The following is a 21,008-nucleotide window of genomic DNA, read 5'->3' as shown; positions in this document are numbered from 1 at the left end:
AGTATGAGATGAGTGAGGGAGGCCGTGTCACCTCCTGTGGGTTGAGAGCGAGAGAAGGGGACTGCCTTGAAAAAGAGGAGAAAGATTGAGACGCACAGTACAAAGGGAAGTTTTAGATGTGGGCGTCCTTTAAATTTGTTCTAAACTAACCAGAACTATTAGAACAACAAGTATAAAGGACCAAAGATAGACACAAAACAACTAGTCGGGACCATTTCCTGTAAAATGTTTAGGGATGATTTTTTTAGTTTAAAATGCAGTAAAAAGAGTAATATTTGGACTTATTATTACAATTTTACATAGCTGTTTTCTATCTGAATATATTTTAAAATGCAGTTTATTTCTCTGATGAAAAACAATTTTAAAGATGATTGAAACATGCTTGGAAGACACTTCAAGTACAACCCGAATTCCGGAAAAGTTGGGACGTTTTTTAAATTTTAATAAAATGAAAACTAAAAGACTTTCAAATCACATGAGCCAATATTTTATTCACAATAGAACATAGATAACATAGCAAATGTTTAAATTGAGAAAGTTTACAATTTTATGCACAAAATGAGCTCATTTCAATTTTGATTTCTGCTACAGGTCTCAAAATAGTTGGGACGGGGCATGTTTACCATGGTGTAGCATCTCCTTTTCTTTTCAAAACAGTTTGAAGACGTCTGGGCATTGAGGCTATGAGTTGCTGGAGTTTTGCTGTTGGAATTTGGTCCCATTCTTGCCTTATATAGATTTCCAGCTGCTGAAGAGTTCGTGGTCGTCTTTGACGTATTTTTCGTTTAATGATGCGCCAAATGTTCTCTATAGGTGAAAGATCTGGACTGCAGGCAGGCCAGGTTAGCACCCGGACTCTTCTACGACGAAGCCATGCTGTTGTTATAGCTGCAGTATGTGGTTTTGCATTGTCCTGCTGAAATAAACAAGGCCTTCCCTGAAATAGACGTTGTTTGGAGGGAAGCATATGTTGCTCTAAAACCTTTATATACCTTTCAGCATTCACAGAGCCTTCCAAAACATGCAAGCTGCCCATACCGTATGCACTTATGCACCCCCATACCATCAGAGATGCTGGCTTTTGAACTGAACGCTGATAACATGCTGGAAGGTCTCCCTCCTCTTTAGCCCGGAGGACACGGCGTCCGTGATTTCCAACAAGAATGTCAAATTTGGACTCGTCTGACCATAAAACACTATTCCACTTTGAAATAGTCCATTTTAAATGAGCCTTGGCCCACAGGACACGACGGCGCTTCTGGACCATGTTCACATATGGCTTCCTTTTTGCATGATAGAGCTTTAGTTGGCATCTGCTGATGGCACGGCGGATTGTGTTTACCGACAGTGGTTTCTGAAAGTATTCCTGGGCCCATTTAGTAATGTCATTGACACAATCATGCCGATGAGTGATGCAGTGTCGTCTGAGAGCCCGAAGACCACGGGCATCCAATAAAGGTCTCCGGCCTTGTCCCTTACGCACAGAGATTTCTCCAGTTTCTCTGAATCTTTTGATGATGTTATGCACTGTAGATGATGAGATTTGCAAAGCCTTTGCAATTTGACGTTGAGGAACATTGTTTTTAAAGTTTTCCACAATTTTTTTACGCAGTCTTTCACAGATTGGAGAGCCTCTGCCCATCTTTACTTCTGAGAGACTCTGCTTCTCTAAGACAAAGCTTTTATAGCTAATCATGTTACAGACCTGATATCAATTAACTTAATTAATCACTAGATGTTTTCCCAGCTGAATCTTTTCAAAACTGCTTGCTTTTTTAGCCATTTGTTGCCCCCATGCCAACTTTTTTGAGACCTGTAGCAGGCATTAAATTTTAAATGAGCTAATTAAGTGGATAAAAGTGTAAAATTTCTCAGTTTAAACATTTGCTACGTTATCTATGTTCTATTGTGAATAAAATATTGGCTCATGTGATTTGAAATTCCTTTAGTTTTCATTTTATTAAAATTTAAAAAACGTCCCAACTTTTCCGGAATTCGGGTTGTAGCTCCTGTCTACAGAATCACTCTTATATGAAGTGTGAAGGTAGGATGGAGGGAATGGTGTGAAGGTGCTGCTGGTAAAGGGGGAGGGTCTCCGAATCTTAACTAATCTGATGCAACAGCTGCTGCCCCCCCCACCCCCCCACCCTCTCAAGCTTGTTTCCACGGTGACCTGCTGGGCTTATTGTCTCCACACACATCTCAATGTGACATAGGGTGCATGTGGGCTCTTTTTTTCAAATATGTAAATGCACATGTGGGTTCAGCGGTGCACACACACACAAACACGTATTAGTGTCCTCGTGCACCTGTTGGCCTGCTGGATAGACTTTATGAGGCAATGCTTAAAGTTTAAAGGCAACATGAAAACCTTATTCCTATTTATACTCAAAATGTTTGGAAAAATCATATACATTTCTCTCTCTATATATAATACAGTAAAAATAGTAATATTTCAAATAAACGTAGAATACATTTAGGTTTATAAATATAATGTGTGTGCATTTTTTTACATTTACTTTATATTTTTTACAGTCTTTATATGTCTTTACTATCTATCTCTACTGTTATTAGTAATAGTATTATTAGCAGTAGTATTAATATATATATATATATAATAAAAAAAAAAAATATATATATATATATATTTTTTATTATATATATATATATATATATATTTTTTTTTTATACTGTATTTTGATCAAATAAGATCTGCAGTGTGACATGATCCTTAAGAAATCATTCTAATATGCTGATTTTTTTTATGGTCAATTATTATGATGCTCAAAAATTTATAATGATATTATTATTATCTATGTTGTAACAGTTTTTGCCTCTTAATATTTTGTAGAAACATTTTTTTTCATGATTCTTAGATGAATAGAAACTTCAAAAGAACAGCATTTTGAAAAAAGAAATCTTTCAATTATTCATTTTTCTTTTACATTATAAACTGTCACATTTGATAAATTTAATGCATTTAAATTTTATTAAATTAAATCGGTATTAAATAAATGATATTATTTGAACCCTATTATTCTTAACTGTTTTCAACATTAATAATAATCCGAAACGTTTCTTGAGCAGCAAATCAGCATTTTAAAATGATTTCATGAGTTTCTGATGAGTGATGATGCTGAAAAATAACAAAATATCCCATAGACAGAAGTGAAATGTGTTGCAAATGCAATTTTGGGCATTCAAACACAGAGTAACATTTATGAAAGCAAATTTGATTCATTTTAGACAAAGTTCAACTTTACAAAGGAGATTTGAAAATGCGTTTCTTCCACACTCCTCTCACTCAGCGGTTGGATCGATATCAAACACATGCAGCACATGGAATCTGGCCTTCCGAGCCTCTCCGGGAAATCTCGCTGCCCTCCATTGTCCTGATCTGTTAGGCACAATCCAAAATGATTGGAATATGATCAGCCCCACAAAAGCGAAGTACAGTGAGGGTCCAAGCGCTCCGACCCACAACAATGGACATAATGAAACACTGAGAGGAAGAGGACCACTGGAACGGACAGACTGGAAAAGTTAGTCTCCAGTCAGCCATGAGAGGTGTCGATTAGAGAGCTTCACTGGAGCTTTTGTCCTCTGGCCTGTTTAAAAGGAGAACGAGAGATGAGGAAAGCATAAAAATCTAGTTTTATCTGGAGATCTAACCTTCTTCTTGTTTAATAAAACAGAAACGGGAAACTTGCCGTTGTATCCCTGAGTGGTTTTTGGAGAGGACAGAGAGAGAGTGTTTTGTTTTTGAGATGATTATAGACTAAATAACTCAGTTTATTCAGTCTGATCATCCGTGACAGTTCCCACAAACATGTCTGTTTTAATTCGTCTCAAAGGTGTTTCTTGATTTGATGTGTAAAATGATTTTAGGCTGTGTTTTAGCTCTCATCTTTTAAGCATGGCCTTCTTAAACTTTTATTTTTACTATTCACTTCCTTCCTTCCTTCCTTCCTTCCTTCATCTATTTATTTAGTTAGTTCAAAAGAACATAATTTATTTGAAGTAGAAATCTTTTGTAACATTATAAATGTCTTTGCTATCACTTTTGATCATTGTAATGCATCCGTGGTGAATAAAAGTATTAATTTCTTAATAAACAAACAAACAAAGCAAACAAACATTCAAATGGCACAAATTCAAAATGAAACAATACAAAAAATTATGTTTTTTATGTTTTATTTAATTATTATTATTATATTTTAATATAGTTTATTATATTTAGTATATTTAGTATATACTCTTTATCTCCATCTATTTATATATTTATTTCTAATCGTTATTTTTATTTTATTTTATTATTTAAATTGCTATTAATATTATTGTATTATTTAACTTTTTTAATTAATTTATTTTAATTAATTAATTTATTTCAATTTCATTTTTAATTTTTTTTTTGACAGCTTCCAAACCTTTTTTATGCATTCTGTGTGGCAATGCTATATCTTTGACCATATCTACATAGTTTGTTTATTTTTTTTGTTTTCTAATTTATGATTTTGCAATCAGATAATATATATATTTTTTTTTTAATTCAGATAGTATTTTTTACATGCCAGTGTCTGTGTCAAACTCGCAAGCATGATGCTAGTTTGCTAGGGTTTTCTAGTTTCTTCCCAGGGCATTTCTAGGGTGTTCTGGGTTCTTTCTTTCTAGTCCAGATGTAAAGAATCTCTGTGAAGATGTTCTGTTCTCTAGATGAGGCTCGAGTCCCTCCTTCAGTCTAAATCGATGGGATTTTTCAGTCGTCTAATCGTCTGCCAAGTGCTTAGGAAAGTAACAACACACCTCTCCTCAAGAATCTGAGGTTTCATTCATATTCACAGAACAATCAGTAAACAATTATTTATGTCCTAAAGTTTGAAATTCCAGTATGAAAGTCAGCTATCGGTATCGGTTCATCCCTAACTCTTTCACTTGTTTTTTTTTTCATTGTTTGTAACAAAACACAAGCATCACACTGGTCATTTTTCATATCAGACATTGTGCTAATGCTCACAGCAGCTGCTGTCGGCCCGCTGTCTTCTCCTGACTTTGCAGTGTCATTGGATTTGGAAGATGGGGAGGGTGTGTGTGTGTGTGTGTGTGTGTGTATGTGTGTGTGTGTGTGTGAATAGGAGGGGGGCAGAAGAGGGTTATAGTTAAATGTCAGAGTCTAGAGTGTGTGTTTGACAGTGACTCATCCGGGCTAAGAGTGTTTGACCTTTCCCATGGTCATTTAACCAGGTGGCACTGAAAAGTGCTACTCAGCCACGTGACCCTGGAGCGCTTCGACTGGTGCCTTCCTGTCCACAGAAGTGATGTATTTGTTATTATCTATTTATTTTATTTTATTGTATTATTTATGTGTTTATTCATATTATTTTATTATTTACATGTTTCAATTATTTAATTAATTAATTAATTAAAATTTGTGACAGCTATATATATATATGTATACAGACACACATACATACATACCCACATTTGTTATTTACTTATATTGTTGTAAATACATATAATATTATAAATGTTTATATATATACACACACACACACACACACACACATATATATATATATATATATATATATATATATATATATATATATATTTATTATAGAATTACATTTTAGAGAGATAGATTTCTATTTTCCATATATACACACACACACACACACACACACACACACATATATATATATATATATTATAGAATTACATTTTAGAGAGATAGATTTCTATTTTCCATATATATACACACACACACACACACACACACACACACACACACACACCCACACACACACACACACACACACACATTACTATTATATTACAATATACTATTATGTATTACATTATTAAAATCAATTAATTTCAACTGTATGTATAATGAAAATAAAATAAATAACAATCATAACTAGTCTCAGTATGTGCAGACAGTAATATTGAGTGATGCTGTTCATTAGCCTAACTGTAGGCAGTTTACGGGTTGCCAAGCAACATTATGATCAATGATTATGCTGTAAACAAATAATTGTAGCAGCAGTTTATAATTTTTATAATGAGTTTATAAAGTTTATAATGAGGTGTGGTCATGGATTTAATATGACCCATCCAAATTATAATTGTTATGAACTGTTTTTGATTGATCCTGTGAACAGCATGTGATTTTATCTGTAATCCAAGCTTTAGATGCTCTGTCTTTAAAATAATTTGCGGCAGTTGATGGGTAGAAGACATATGAATTTGTTTAAAAAGTTAGGACAGATTAAATAAGTGTATAGCTTTATCAGATTTTTCTTCTGTTGTAATATTTTTTGCCTGATCTTTGCTTCATCTCTGAAAACACTTTGGTCTCTCTCTGTCAAAGTTAATTTGTCCAGTACTAGCCGTAGCAGCCATAATCCAGCTCCTCGTCTCTCTCTCGCTCTCTCTCTATCTGTTCTGTTCATGAAAGGAGAAGCGAGGGAGGGGGTCAATTCTTCTAATTGAAATTCTTTGCAGAGTCTCCATGGGAATAGTAAACTTCTGGAGAGGGTTTGAAGAGAAAGGGGGGACAGGACAAAGAGAGTTATTGAAAAGATTTCCCCCCCGCAAACTCACATTATATATATATATATATATATATATATTTTTTTTTTTTTTTAAACTTACCATGTAATCACACACCACAGGATAGCAGGGAATTTTACAATCTGGAAAAGTCATGGAAATTCATATAGTCAGTCTAAAATTGTTTAGTTATACTTTGCTCTAAAATATTTTATCAGCTTGAATTGTTTCTTGTGTGTGCATTTCTTTATATTTTCTTTTAGGTTCCTATCATGTAATCACGAACAACAGGATATTAGTTAATTTTAAGATAATGGAAATCTCTATGGTCAAAATTTGTACTTTGCTCTAAAATATTTTATCAGCTTGAAATGCTTCCTGTGTGTAAATCACTGTAAATTTGTTGTTGTTGTTATTATTATTATACAATAGGATATCCTAGAATTGCCGTGAACATTTTTGAAGTAAAAAAAAAGTGGTATATTTCACTCACTTTTTCACAAATATTTTATCAGCTTCAATTGCTTCTAGTGTGTGAATCACTGTAAAATTATTATTATTATTTTTAAATCCTCATCATGTAATCACACACAAAGGATATCAGGGAATTTTAAGATTTAACATTTCTTGTATATATATATATATATATATATATATTATATATGTGTGTAAAATTATTTTTTAAAAAAGAACTTTCCAGAAAGAACTTTTAATTTGTACCACAGACAATTTTGGTAGTCTTTTAATTTGCCATTTGATTTCCAGTGTAACATCTGGGTCTTAAAACCAGAATTTATGAAATAACAAGAACAAAGAGAGTTGTTTGCTGAAGCTGAGGTTCTTCAAAGTGTTCGCAGCCATCGCTTTCTCCTCTTTTATTTCAGCTCCATTCTCTTGCTTCCACCCATATTCTCTTTCTCTCTGTCCATCTCTCTCTCTCTCTCTGTTCCCCTCCCCGCTCGGCCCCTCCATCTGCTGCCCCTCTCTGTTTCTCCAGAGCCTCACAATAGAGCCTCATGCTGGGTAATGGCTTAGAGTGTCTCATCCCTCTCTTTTGTGTGTGTGTGTGTGTGTGTGTTTTGTCTGCAGGTTGATGACGCGATGCTAATGTTTGACAAAACCACCAACAGGCACCGAGGTAAGGCGGCATTCGGGCACTCACACACGCAAATGCACACACTCACATTCAAAGCCTCATTGAGTCATATAATTATACAACAGCAGTCAAGTGTCTACATGCTTCTGGAGTCATTCAGGAGCTGATGTTAGGCAAGGCAAATTTTATTTATAGAGCACAAGTTTAACACAAACATAGTTGATCCAAAGTGCTTTACAATAAAAATTACTTAATTTAAAAGAGAAAAACAAGCATAGAAAACAATTAAAATGAAAATTCATTAAACACCAGTTTAACACCAGTTAAACTATTCAAGGTACATACGCAGCATAACTCAAATTCTAAAGAGTAAAAATAAGTATTTAAGCTAGATTCAAAAGCATCAGAATCAGAATTATTCATTGCCTGGTATGCGAAAAGAAGGATCTTAAAGTCGAGTCTAAATTTTATAGGGAACCTGTGCAAAGAGGCAAGGACAGGGGAGATATGATCCCTTTTCTTAGTTCCTGTTAAGAAACTGGCTGCTGTATTTTGAACTGAGACACCAAGACAGTGTAGATTGAGGTAGGCCAATGTACAAAGAGTTTCAGTCATCCAATCGAGAAGAAATGAATGCATGATTTACAATTTCAAGGTCTTTACTAGAAAGAAAGTGTTTCATTTTAGCCACTGATCTGAGATGAAAAAAGCTACTCTTTACAGCTGGATATACATGCTTGTCAAATTGGAGAAGAGGATCAAAATGAACTTTTTTGCATAATTGTGTAGGTTATTAGTAAAACCTAACTGTGATTTAATGGAGTTGTTAGTAGCAGCAGGGCCCAGTAGAAGCACTTCAGTTTCATTTTCATTCAATTGCAGAGAGTTTTTTGTCATCCAGGTCTTGACTTCATTTAAAAAAAGTGAAGTGAAGTGAAGTGACATTCAGCCAAGTATGGTGACCCATACTCAGAATACGTGCTCTGCATTTAACCCATCTAAAGTGCACACACACACACACACACACAGAGCAGTGAACACACACAAATCGTGAACACACACCCGAAGCAGTTTAGGCATATGAAAAGATGATCTAATGAAAAGTAATTTCCTGGTTTGACTGGAAGATATAGTTGGAGGTCTTTAGCATAACAATTATAATTAATGTTATGTTTCTGGAGTATTGAGCCCAAGGGGAGCATGTAAAGGGAAAACAAAAGTGGGCCAAGAATGGATCCCTGAGGAACACCACAATATATAGGCGCAGGGGGTGAAGTAAATGACCCGACATTTACAAAAATAAAATCCTCCCCTATAAGTATGAGGCGAATTACCCTAAAGCTAGTCCCTGATCCCCCAAAACACACTCAAATCGTTTTAGAAGAATATCGTGTTCAACATTATCAAGTGCGGCACTTAAAAATCATCAGGATTGCAGATGACCCAGAATCAATGGACAGCAGAATGTCATTTGTAACCTTCAGCAATGCTGACTCTAAAACCATATTGAAATGGGTCTAAAATATTAAAAGTATCCAGGTATGAAGTAAACTGTGAGAGTGCAACTTTTTCCAAAACCTTTGAAATTAATGAGAGTTTAGAGATAGGGCAATAATTGTTATGCGCAGTGGGGTTAAGGTGAGGGCCTTTCAATTGGGGCTGTACAATAGCATGTTAAAAACTTTCTGGAAATACACAATTTATTAAAAAGCTGTTTATAATAGCTAAGAGGGTGAGGCTGATTGTGTCTAAAACCTCTCTAAACAGTCCACCAGGCAATACATTGGAATGACAAAATGTCAGTTTCATCAGAGAAATTATTTTGAGTAATTGAGATAAAGACACTGGCTGAAAATTTGTAAAGCCACTGGATGAATGAACAAGATGAGAGTGATTAGTGACAAAAGGAGAGAGGCGGGATCTGATATTTTGTATTTTCTGAACAAAACAAAAAAATCTGAAAATTGTGTGCACATCTCAATATTGACATCAGGAACTGAGTAAACAATAGAATTAAGAACAGAATTTATGGTTGAGAAGAGAACCGTAGGCCTATTGGAATTTGTTTGCGATCAAGTTTGAGAAATATTTGGATTTTGCCTCACTAACAGAAGTGTGATAAGCAGTTAAGCAGTTTGTCAAAATTTGGTAGGAGACCTGGATACCATCCTTTTTCCACCTGCACTCATAATAATGTTTAATCTTAATGTTAGACCCTCCAAGACTCATCTCTTCTCATTTCTTCTCTTCTTGTATCTTTTCTGATTGAACTTGCGGAATATTTTACTGCTCAAACATTGTTCATTCATAACTCAGGAGACGTAAGCTTTAGTATGCTTTAGTATCAGCTTCATCTCAGACGTTTCTCCTAAAATGCTTTTGAAGAATTGAAACAAAAATCCATATATAATACAAAATAAATAAAATTATATATATATATATATATATATATATATATATATATATATATATATATATATATATATATATATATATATATATAAATGGAATCAATTCTCTTACTAAAGTCAAATTTATTTGCTGAAAGATTGTTTCTTTAATAATTCATAGTTTAGGAGATTTAATAGAGTTTATTTTAATATCAACTTAGCCTTTAGATACTTATTTTTCCTGTTGTACTTGAGGAGTATTTTACTGCACAAAAGTTGCACGTTCATATTGGCATTTTGATTTATTTATACTTATGCTTCAGCATTAATTTTGTCTCAAATGTATGATATTAAAAATAAAAAATAATATATAATATAAACAAAAGATGAAAGTCAAATTTACTCTTTCATAGTTAAGGACACAATGTGTTTTTTTTTATATTTCAATATCACGTTGATATTTAATATCTTGATTGATATCTAGAAATACTAGAATAATTTGAGGAATATTTTACTGCTCAGAAGTTCAGTATGAACTATTAACTTCACTATGTTTTCTATTTGAAAATTAAAAATAAAAGAACACATTTTTGTATGGAAGAAAAATGCAACTGCTCAAAGGTTGATCGTTCGGAAGACTTAATGGAGTTATATTTCATTTAATATATTAACTTCTCCTAAACTTGGCCTTGACACAGGTCTCAATTTGTAGAATAACTCATTTGGTATTTCTCTTATACTTGAGGAATATTTAATAATACTTGAGTTCTCATTTATACATCAGTTAAGCATCAACGTTCATTTGGAGTAAAAAAAAGATCAACCAGATTTATTAAGAAAAAATAATTGCTCAAAGGCTGCTTTTTAATAACTTGGTGAAATATTAGAGATCTTTTCTCTTCTCGTCAGTCTCCTCTCCATTTAGAGGCATTGCTAAAAAGGTCATGCAGGGTAATGCTGAGCTGGTTAGTAGTTCAGAGGTTAAACCGTCATTCACTTGGCAAGGAAAGGAAAGGAAGGAAAGTCTTACTGACAGCCGGTGGGCGGGGCCTGTAGTGAGTAACAGATGAGTGGGCGGGATCGAGTAGGACAGGTAAATACAACAGGTGAGGAGCTAACCTCCTGACAGAATGAACTGAATATATGAACAGATGGCAACAGAACAAAAGCGAGTACAGAGAATGAGAAAGTAGAAGGGGAAAGGTCATGCCAGGATCAAACTGGACCAAATAAGCACAAAAGATTCTGTGTTTGAAAGCAATGCTATGTTTGTGATTGGTGAAGAGTGCATGTGTGTTCTTGCTCTGCAGGTTTTGGCTTCGTGACCTTTGAGAATGAAGACGTGGTGGAAAAGGTCTGCGAGATCCACTTTCACGAGATCAACAACAAGATGGTGAGAGTGTGTTCTGCTATGAAACACTATCTCTCTCTGTGTGTGTGTGTGTGTGTGTGTTTAAAACACCTTTTTAATACATTCATGATATCTATCTATCTATCTATCTATCTATCTATCTATCTATATATATATATATATATATATATAGATAGATAGATAGATAGATAGATAGATAGATAGATAGATATAGATATAGATATATATAGATGTAAACCAACGTAAAATAAATAGAAGATTGAAATTTTAAAATGTAAATTACAAGGTTATCCGAAAATATGAATTATATATCAAATTTATTATGGCAATTTTATATGTACATATAGTATTTAAATCACTGGATTATCAAAAAGAAAAAGAAAAAAGGCATTCTCTTACTAAAGGAAATTTTAATTGTTCAAAAATGACTCTTTTATAGAATTATATTTCAAGTTTCAGCTTTGTTGCAGATGCTTCTCCAAAAAATTTTGATTAAATTGAATTTGATTGAAATTACTACAATAACTTGAGATATTAAAGAGATTTCATTTGTGATGTAGTTGAGGAAAATTGCACTGCTCAAATGTTGCTGATTCAGACCTCCATGGACTTCATTGAGTTTCTCAGTTCATATTCATTTAAAGTGTCAACCTTGTCTCAAATGTAAAATTCATTTGAAGAAATAAAAAGTGAAGAAAAATAAAGATCCATAAAATAATAATAATAATAATAAAAAAATCTGGTCTCAAAAATTTCTCATTCATAACTCAGGATAATAATTGAATATTCATTTGTAGTTATTTTTCAATATCACCTTCATCTCAGATGATTCTTCTAAAACTATTTTTAAGAATTAAAAATAAAATAAAAGATGGAATAAATCATGGAAACTGGAATTGTATTGTTTTGTAATTTTGTCTCAGATGCTACTTAACTAGAATAACTTGATATTAAAGAGAATTCGTTTATGATTTTGAAGGTGGAATGCAAAAAAGCTCAGCCGAAGGAAGTGATGTCACCGACAGGTACGGCGCGAGGCCGCTCCAGGGTGATGCCCTACGGCATGGACGCCTTCATGCTGGGTATCGGCATGCTGGGTGAGTTAAAAAGAAGGAAAAGGCAAATAATCTCAGTGAACTCATGCATATGAGCAAATCCAGTCAGTGCAGCGCTGCAGTCCTGTCTGGTGACAGTCTAGCGCTACCTGCTGTTTACAACAGAAACTGCACTTGTGTCTGCGCATTTGTGAGTGTGACACAAATCAGTTGAAAACAAAAAAGTTTTGCACGCAAAATACATCAAATAACCCATATAACAATTAAAATGCCTGTTTTTATCTTATTTATATTCACTATTAATAATTTAGCAGTCGCTATGGCAAATGCTATAACAATGAAAAATAAATAGTATTTACATTTATAAGTGAAAATTAATTTAGTGCAATCATTAATTGTGAATTAAATTCTGAGTTACTAAAAATATTATATTATGAATTATTGCTTTCAATTATCATTTTATATGACGTGTTGTATAAATAATTGGTATAACTTTGTAAACATTAGTTAGTTAAAGGGGTCATATGACATTGCTAAAAGAACATTATTGTGTGTATTTGGTGTAATGAAATGTTTATGCGGTTTAAGGTAGAAAAAAAACATTATTTTTTACATACCGTGCATTATTTTTGTTTCTCTATGCCCTGCATTTCTGAACCGTGTCAATTTTTACAATGCTATTCGTTCTGAAAAGAGAGTTGTGTACGCTGATTGGCCAGCTATATCTCAAGCTTGTGACAGAAATGTTACGCCCCTTAACATGCCGTGTCCCGGAGCAAATAGACAAGTACAATAAAACCCATTACAAACGAGGCATTTGTTGCATCCAGTGGGGACATAATTACTGATTATAATGACTTATACTGCCTTTTTACACGTTGTGTTGCGTATCGCGCAGCGTAAACATAAAACCATGTTTACATTTGTGATCAGAGAAACGACAAACAACAAGCCTACTTTACAATGCTCAAAACTCGCGTTTGAATCATCAGTGGCAAATCCTTTACATATGAAAACGTACTTACATATCGTGAGTCAGAACAGGAACAGGAATTGCCCCACTCTATAGAAACAGACATTATTGAAAAGTGTTACCAAATAATCTGGCCTTGCCTTAAACACTATGCTTTCTCTGTTCAGGTTACCCAGGATTCCAGACGGCCACTTACGCCAGTCGTGGATACACAGGAATCACACCAGGATACACATACCAGTTCCCAGGCAAGTCTATCTATCTATCTATCTATCTATCTATCTATCTATCTATCTATCTATCTATTAATCTTTAAAACTGTATTTATCATATATATCATAATGTATAATATACTTACAGATTAAACTGAATATATATTGATATATACTATTTATACATTAATATATACTGCATTTAAATCACTTGACCATACATGTGTGTGTGTGTATAGACATATATATAGACATATGATTTCATTTATGTTTTTACTAAAATGTGGCGATGCAGTTTTATTTGATGCATGCAAACCTGTCTGTCATTAGTTGAGAAACAGCTTCACATTATTAAAAAACAAATAAAAACAGAAGTGTGATTGGATGATCTGCGACATTGCGCCCGTAAACAGCTACACTTGGCTTTAATAACAAGTTACATTTTTATAAATAACAATTTTTATTTTTAATAACAAGGTACTAACCGCTATGTGTTACGGCTCCATGTCTAACTAACTCCACACCTTAAGATCAGCGATCTAACGACGTCCTCCCGTTTCTCTCTTCCTTGTGCTTTTTGTTCCTCGTGTCCTTCTGCACCTCAATCTGTTCCCTTCATTTCCTCCTGTGTAGCAGCTGCACCCGGCTGTAAGTGCTTCGCTGTGTGTGTTTCTGTGCGCTTAGACGTGTCTCTCCTCTGCCGCTTGAAAGCCTCCTTTCATGGTGTATGTCAGTGTGTTTGTGTAGATAGGACTTCATGTGGAAAAACACTCACTGTGTGTGTGTGTGTTGGTGTTTTAGCTCTGAGCTGGTTTACGCTGAGTTTGTTCACAAACCGCTCTTTTGCCGTTTCTGTTCTAGAATTCCATTTAGAACGGGCACCCCTTCTGACTTCCTCTCACCCCCAAGAGATCACAGGTTAGTCGCTCATCTGGTTTTACAAGAAGCTCTCTGTGTTCAATCACACGCACACATGAACACACGGCTGCACACGAAACACACATGCTGCTGATTTTCCCAAAAAACAGCTTGTGTTCTCCTTCATTTAAATTAAAGGTCAGAGACAGAGCTGCAGTGTGTCATTTCTGCAATGCAATCATGTGTTTTCAACCAAGTTTTCCTAAACTAGTCGCTGGTTGAGCCTTAAATTAAAATGCAAGACTGCTTAAAGACAGTAATGTTACAGCCAGACTACAAAAGCTGCATATATATATTTGTTTTTTTCTTTTATTCAGAAATGATGCACTAAATTGACATTAAGGCCATTTATAATGTTACAAAAGATTTCTATTTAAAATAAGTGTTATTAATCAGAGAATCCTAAATAAAAATTTAGCACGGTTTGCATAAACATATGAAGCAGCACAATTGTTTTCAACATTGATAATAATCAGAAATGTTTCTTGAGCAATAAATCAGCAAATTAGATTGATTTATGAAGAATCATGTGACACTGAAGACTGAGGAATGATGAAGGAATGATGCTGAAAATACAGCTTTGCATCACAGGAATAAATTATATTTTAAAATATATTTACATAGAAAACTGTTCTTTTAAATTGAAATAATATTTCAGAATATTACTGTTTTTACTGTATTTTGATCAAACGAATGCAGCCTTGATGAGAAGAATAGATTTTGTTCAAAAACAATAATAAAAAAATCTTACTGATTCCAATCTTTTTGGCATTAGTATTTCTGTTCTGCTGTGTAAATACAAATCTTTATTCAATACATTTTTTTTCTGGATCACTGAGATTAAAATCAGACTGGATGGTTAAGGAAAAACAATATAATTTATTTTTATTAATAATTACTTATACATATATAGTTACAGTATACATGTATACCGTTTTTATTAAACAAGTTTATTTATGTATGTATATGCACTGTTTATATATTGTAATGTGACATTAGTAAAAGAACATGAATATTCAATACATAACATAGGGTAGGGTTTGATTTGAGTCATTTTGGGTTAGATTGGATCATAAAAAAATTACATTATTATTACTTCCTGCCCAATGACAGAGCTTACAGAGTTGTCAGATGTGGACATTTTTCCAAAAAGATTCCAGAAGCAAGCATTAGAATTACATGCACTGAACACACAGCTTAGTTGACTTTTCACCATAACATTTAACACATGTAACAGGATATTAAAGGATCCCAAACTGACATGTATTTGTGTGGCATCCTGTGTCTCTCTGTCCTTCAGCCATTCCACTGACGGCCTACGGACCAATGGCAGCGGCCGCAGCTGCAGCAGTGGTCAGAGGTACGCAAAATCACATTTACTGTCAGTTTTTGAGATTTATTAAAGTCTTTCTATTGTAAAGCACCTTCTGAATATTTTAGACGTCTGTCCTGTAGGTTCCACCCCTTCACGTACCGCTGGCTTCCTGGGCACCAGCAGCCCTGGGCCAATGGCAGAGCTGTATGCAGCAGCCAATCAGGATTCAGGAATCAGCAGCTATATCAGTGCGGCAAGTCCCGCCCCCAGCACAGGGTTCGGACATGGACTCGGGGTAGGTTCAATCAGATTCAATAACTTTATTGTCAAAAAGGACATAAGTAATAAATATTAAAGTCCATGCGACTCGATTTATGTGCCCCATTGAATTCCATTGAAAGTGATTTACTAGTTATTTATATTTTATAATTTGCATTTATCATTGTTTTTCCCTTCTCTTTGTGGGCCGAAGAATCAGTGTTATTTCAGTCTTTACATAAATACATGAATACATTGTAGTATTTATTAATAATTAATTTTATAATAGCTTAATATTTTTTTGTACATTTTATTTTACGTTTTTGTAATTTTGTTATATGCTTTTTTAATTTTTATTAGTTTTATTTGTTTTTAAATATTTCTCTTTAGCTTTCTTTTTATTTTAGATTTTTGATTTCAGTACTTATTACAGTTAGTTTCTACTAGCTACTAATTTCTAGTTTTATAAGTTAAGGTTTTTCATCTAATAAGATTATTTGTTAATAGTTTTATTTAACAATAACTAAGTATAACTGCTAAGAACAGACCTCTCCAATTATAAAGTATAAAACTTGTATGTTGTTGTAGTATGTATTAATATTTGAAATAAACTTTTTAATTTAAAAGTTATATATATTTTTATTTTATTTTATATATCAATTAACACTTTAATTATTTTATGTGTTTTTTTATTTTTTACTTATATTTCTACTTCAATTTATTTTTATCTCAGTTTTAGTTGTAGTAATTTTAGTATTTTTACTTACTATTTCAGTACGCTGCCAGGACAGTATTTTACATTTTTGCATAAAGTTTAGGTTTTTCATCTAAAACTTTTATTATTAAATGCAAAAAAATGATTTTTAATAGTTTTTGTTTTGGTTAACAAATGACAGCACTAATAAGAACACACTGCACCAGAGATGACAACCACTGAAACAACTTAACACATTCCTAACACATTTTATACATAAAATTGCAATGAGCGAAATGCAATAAAAATATGAGCTTTGTATTTCTGCTTGAAATCTCTCCAGAATATTTTGCCACAAAGACTTCCATTGCTCAAAAGATTTTTTAACCCCTATTTTTTTTCTCCTCCAAGGGTCCTTTGATTGCAACAGCCTTTACCAATGGCTATCACTGAGGGGCGTCCAATCAGGGTCCAGCGTGGGAGGAGAAACGTGCTTGTGATGACGTGACGTGTTTATTGGACAAACCCCACGTGCTCTGGAGTTTCCACCTTTTCTTTTTCTCTATTCTCTACTAACATCACTTTTCTTTTTCCTCATCCCGTATTTCCTTTCTGATGTATCAAACTCATTTATGATATGCTGCCGTATTTTGAAAAAAAAAAAAACCTTGTCAAAACAATATTATGTTTATTGTACATGTGGAAACACGCAAGGAATTTCGTGTTTTTTTTTTTTTTTTCAGAAAAAGCTTTTCTGCATTTGTTACGTATTTTTGCTGACTGTGTTTTTATGTTTTTACTGTACTCATGCTGTAACAGATGATGTTGAGAAAGAGAGAAAGAGAGAGGAGGAGCACGAAACTGAAAAAACTAAACAAAACATCATTTGTTTAGTTTTTAAACGAATCTAAACAACACAGAACAAATACGTGAGAATGAATCAAATCCACAAAGAAAAAAAAAACAGGACAAAAATGTATATTTTGGTAGTTTTAACTCAGCATATATAATGTTATTCGAACATTCGTAAGCTGAATCGGTTATTTTTTTCGTACAATTGGTTTTTACACGAGAAACACCGACCTCATTCATGAATTTTCTGCATGAATCTGCATTTTTTTCAGATGTAAGAATATCTGACACATTTTTACACAGAAATGGGTTCTGCTCACCTTGAGGCTCATTGTTCGGCTTCTTTTTGTAGATACTGTACATATTGCATGGATTTTAGGAGGGTTCGGAAAGAACAATCGACTGGGGGTTGCGGGAGGGTTGAGGGTCCTTTATGGTTTTTAACATGCAAACATCTTTCTTCACATTGAATCTTGCATTTCTGAGACTATTTTCATGTGCAAGTTGGACCGATGTGGGTCTTTGGTTGTGCTCCTCTCACTTTCGACTCACATTTATACTACGATCAAACATTTGATGCTTTTTTGGACTAAATTGTCCAGATCAACAGACCTTTCTGTCATTTTGTTTTTTTATGAATCCTCACGCTTTCCTCACTGAATTTTAAACCATTCGGAAACCACATTGTTTGATGTTTGCTGTCACTTATGAGGCGTCAAACCGCATTGCAGACAAACCAGGTTGTGTTTTCCATTAGATCAAATTATTTGGTCCCGTTTTTTGGGAAACGGAAACGCGGTCTTGATCTGCCTCAGTTTCAAAGAGCACAGCTGCTGTGCTACTCGTCATGCTGTTTTTGGAAACATATATTATATGTATAATTTTTTTGCGTGGTTTACTTTTGTAAATCTTTACCGTTCTTCTTTTTCGATGGTACAATGCTGTTTTTGGAAGAAATGAAGGACAATTTTACAACGCAAAGGAGTCTGAGCGCTGTTACACCTGTCATTGTGTGTTTGGATGCGTGTGTGAGTGTAACTGAAGTATGGATGTACACGTAGCTAGTTTACATGCATTCAACTGCCACCTTTGAAACTGTCTCGTCTCTGCCAGTAATGGAGAGGAACGTCTCTGTCAACACAGCTCTAATAGAGGCCTTCTGGGAAAATTGTTACGCTTGACTTATAACACGCATCCAGAGTGATTTTTTTTTTTCATTTCAGCAACATTGCATCTGTTTGATTTCTACTTAATTGCATTTGTTTCCAGTCTTCCATTTGACACGTGTAGCCTCTTTTTGGAGCAGTTGTCACGTGACGACCGAATCTCCAGCTGACAGGGATGCCTCACAAAACTACTGCACGGCACACACTGTAACTATTTAACCAACAAAAAGCAATAAGTTATTTTTACACAAGTAATAACGAACGCTGTTAACAGTGGTACGAATACGACGGCGGTTATGTGGCATTAAGAATTATTTTTCAGAAAAAAAGCTATATATTTCAAGATCCGTTTTAACCCCTTGAAAGTTTCTCAGATTTTTACCGTACATGTTAGCTGTTTGTTTGGAGGATTTGTTGAAGGGGATCAGCGGCGGAACTGGAAAGCATCAGTGGGCGGCGCTCCGTCCCGTTGCTGTGGAGCTGCACGTCAACACTGTGACCTGATGCTCAAATACGCTGCTTCGCTGTCCCTTTACTGTATTTTTTTATTTTTCACCTCTGGAAATTTTCAAGTAAAAAGATCCTAATAAATTATTTTAAAACATTCCATTTGATGGTCTCTGCTTTCATGATTTTCTTTGTGGTTTTTATTGCATTTTCAGGGAGTGTTAGCAGAGATTGTTTTGCTAATATGCAGAATGGATTGGACTCTTTGTAATGTAATTTGAGTTGTTCATGCAAAAGTGAATATGGATTTTGAATATGGAATGTTGTAAACCCTGAACATTAACCCATTTCATAAAAACAGAATATAAAATAATAAAAAATATGGACAAATATCAGAGTACTTTTTAAAGATTAATTACAAATATTTAAAACTATTTTAACATGTATATGAGTATACAATTGTTTCAGAATAAAGTCATCAAAATTAAGGGATTATTAATAAAATAATTTTTAATATATCAAATATTTTAAAGATAAATTAAGGTTTCAATATTAAAAAACGTCTCGGTTACGTATGTTAACCCTCGTTCCCTGAACGAGGGAACGGAGACGCCACGTCGGTGACCGACGCAAAATGGGATATCGCTTCGATAGACCAATCTACTTCGAGTTTAAACTAAACGAGCCAATGCACATTGGCATGCAATTACTGCATCCAGCTGCCACTGATCACTGCGTGAGTATAAGAAGGCAGCAGATGCAATGCATACCAGTTTTTCGCTGAGGAGCCGAGCGGGGGACCCGGCAGCTCAGCGACGGTACTGCAACCATGGCGACAGGACGTGGCGTCTTTGTTCCCTCCTTCAAGGAACGAGGGTTACCATACGTAACCGAGACGTTCCCTTTCAGTCGGTCACTCTCGACGCCATGTCGGTGACCGACGCAAAATGGGATCTACCAAAGCGCCATGGGTGCTGCCCCTTCCAGTGCCCTGTGCGAGCCGCCTGCGCCCCTATTAGGTGTAGGCCGGGGCTCGGAACAAGTAGTTCCGCTCACCATTGTCAAAGCACTACCTCACTGGGTGAGATTGGATCACACTGGGAAAACGTACCCGGTCCGCTTGGAACTGGGACGCTGCGGAAGCCCCATCCTTCCCGAAGGAGGGCTCGGAGGCAAATACACATATAGCATCCATTTAGGAGTATAAGGAGAAATTTGAGGTGATTAAAACCCTCTTGGGAAGGCAGAAGTCTGCCGGGGAAACACGGGCTCTAAGGCTATACCGTGGACTATACACATACGAGTACCGCTTAGGTCTCAATATGGAACCCACCCTTCGATTTGAATATTCAATTTCTCCAGTGTATAGCTTTTGATACATTTTCTGTTTATACAAATTGCTGAAAATGTTTCCTGCTGTGGTGCAAAATATATATTTTCATGAAAAAATTTATATGAGTAGATATTTTAAATCCTTCTCTAACATGTTAGCTAGAATATAAACATTTCTCAGCTGCTTTGCAACATTTAACCATTTTATAACCATTGTTCATAATGCTAGCAGGATTCCAGTGCACCAAGTAAACAAACAGGTGAAAAGACGTCCAAAATTTAATGACCAACTTCCAACACTTCAAGACATGGGAACAGACGTGGTTGATCTGCTCCTCTTACTCTGTTATGTTCATCTCTGTCCCATAACACACAC

At 34.6% G+C, this 21,008-nt stretch overlaps 1 protein-coding gene across 1 annotated transcript in view; it reads left to right on the top strand.

Moving 5' to 3' along the window:
* Positions 1-19,462, top strand: part of LOC132140624 (RNA-binding protein Musashi homolog 1-like) — a 32,488-nt gene extending 13,026 nt beyond the window's left edge. The window contains exons 7-14 of the mRNA XM_059549456.1: positions 7,642-7,690; positions 11,349-11,431; positions 12,390-12,507; positions 13,606-13,686; positions 14,512-14,568; positions 15,869-15,928; positions 16,024-16,178; positions 17,247-19,462. Of these exons, the coding sequence (XP_059405439.1) occupies positions 7,642-7,690; positions 11,349-11,431; positions 12,390-12,507; positions 13,606-13,686; positions 14,512-14,568; positions 15,869-15,928; positions 16,024-16,178; positions 17,247-17,288 (645 nt within the window). The 3' untranslated portion in view covers positions 17,289-19,462. The remainder of the gene's footprint in view (positions 1-7,641; positions 7,691-11,348; positions 11,432-12,389; positions 12,508-13,605; positions 13,687-14,511; positions 14,569-15,868; positions 15,929-16,023; positions 16,179-17,246) is intronic.
* The last annotated feature ends 1,546 nt before the right edge of the window (positions 19,463-21,008 follow it).

This window comes from Carassius carassius, chromosome 5 (genome assembly GCF_963082965.1).
Source record: "Carassius carassius chromosome 5, fCarCar2.1, whole genome shotgun sequence".
Lineage (NCBI taxonomy): Eukaryota > Metazoa > Chordata > Actinopteri > Cypriniformes > Cyprinidae > Carassius > Carassius carassius.
This window is presented reverse-complemented; position numbering and strand designations above follow the sequence as displayed.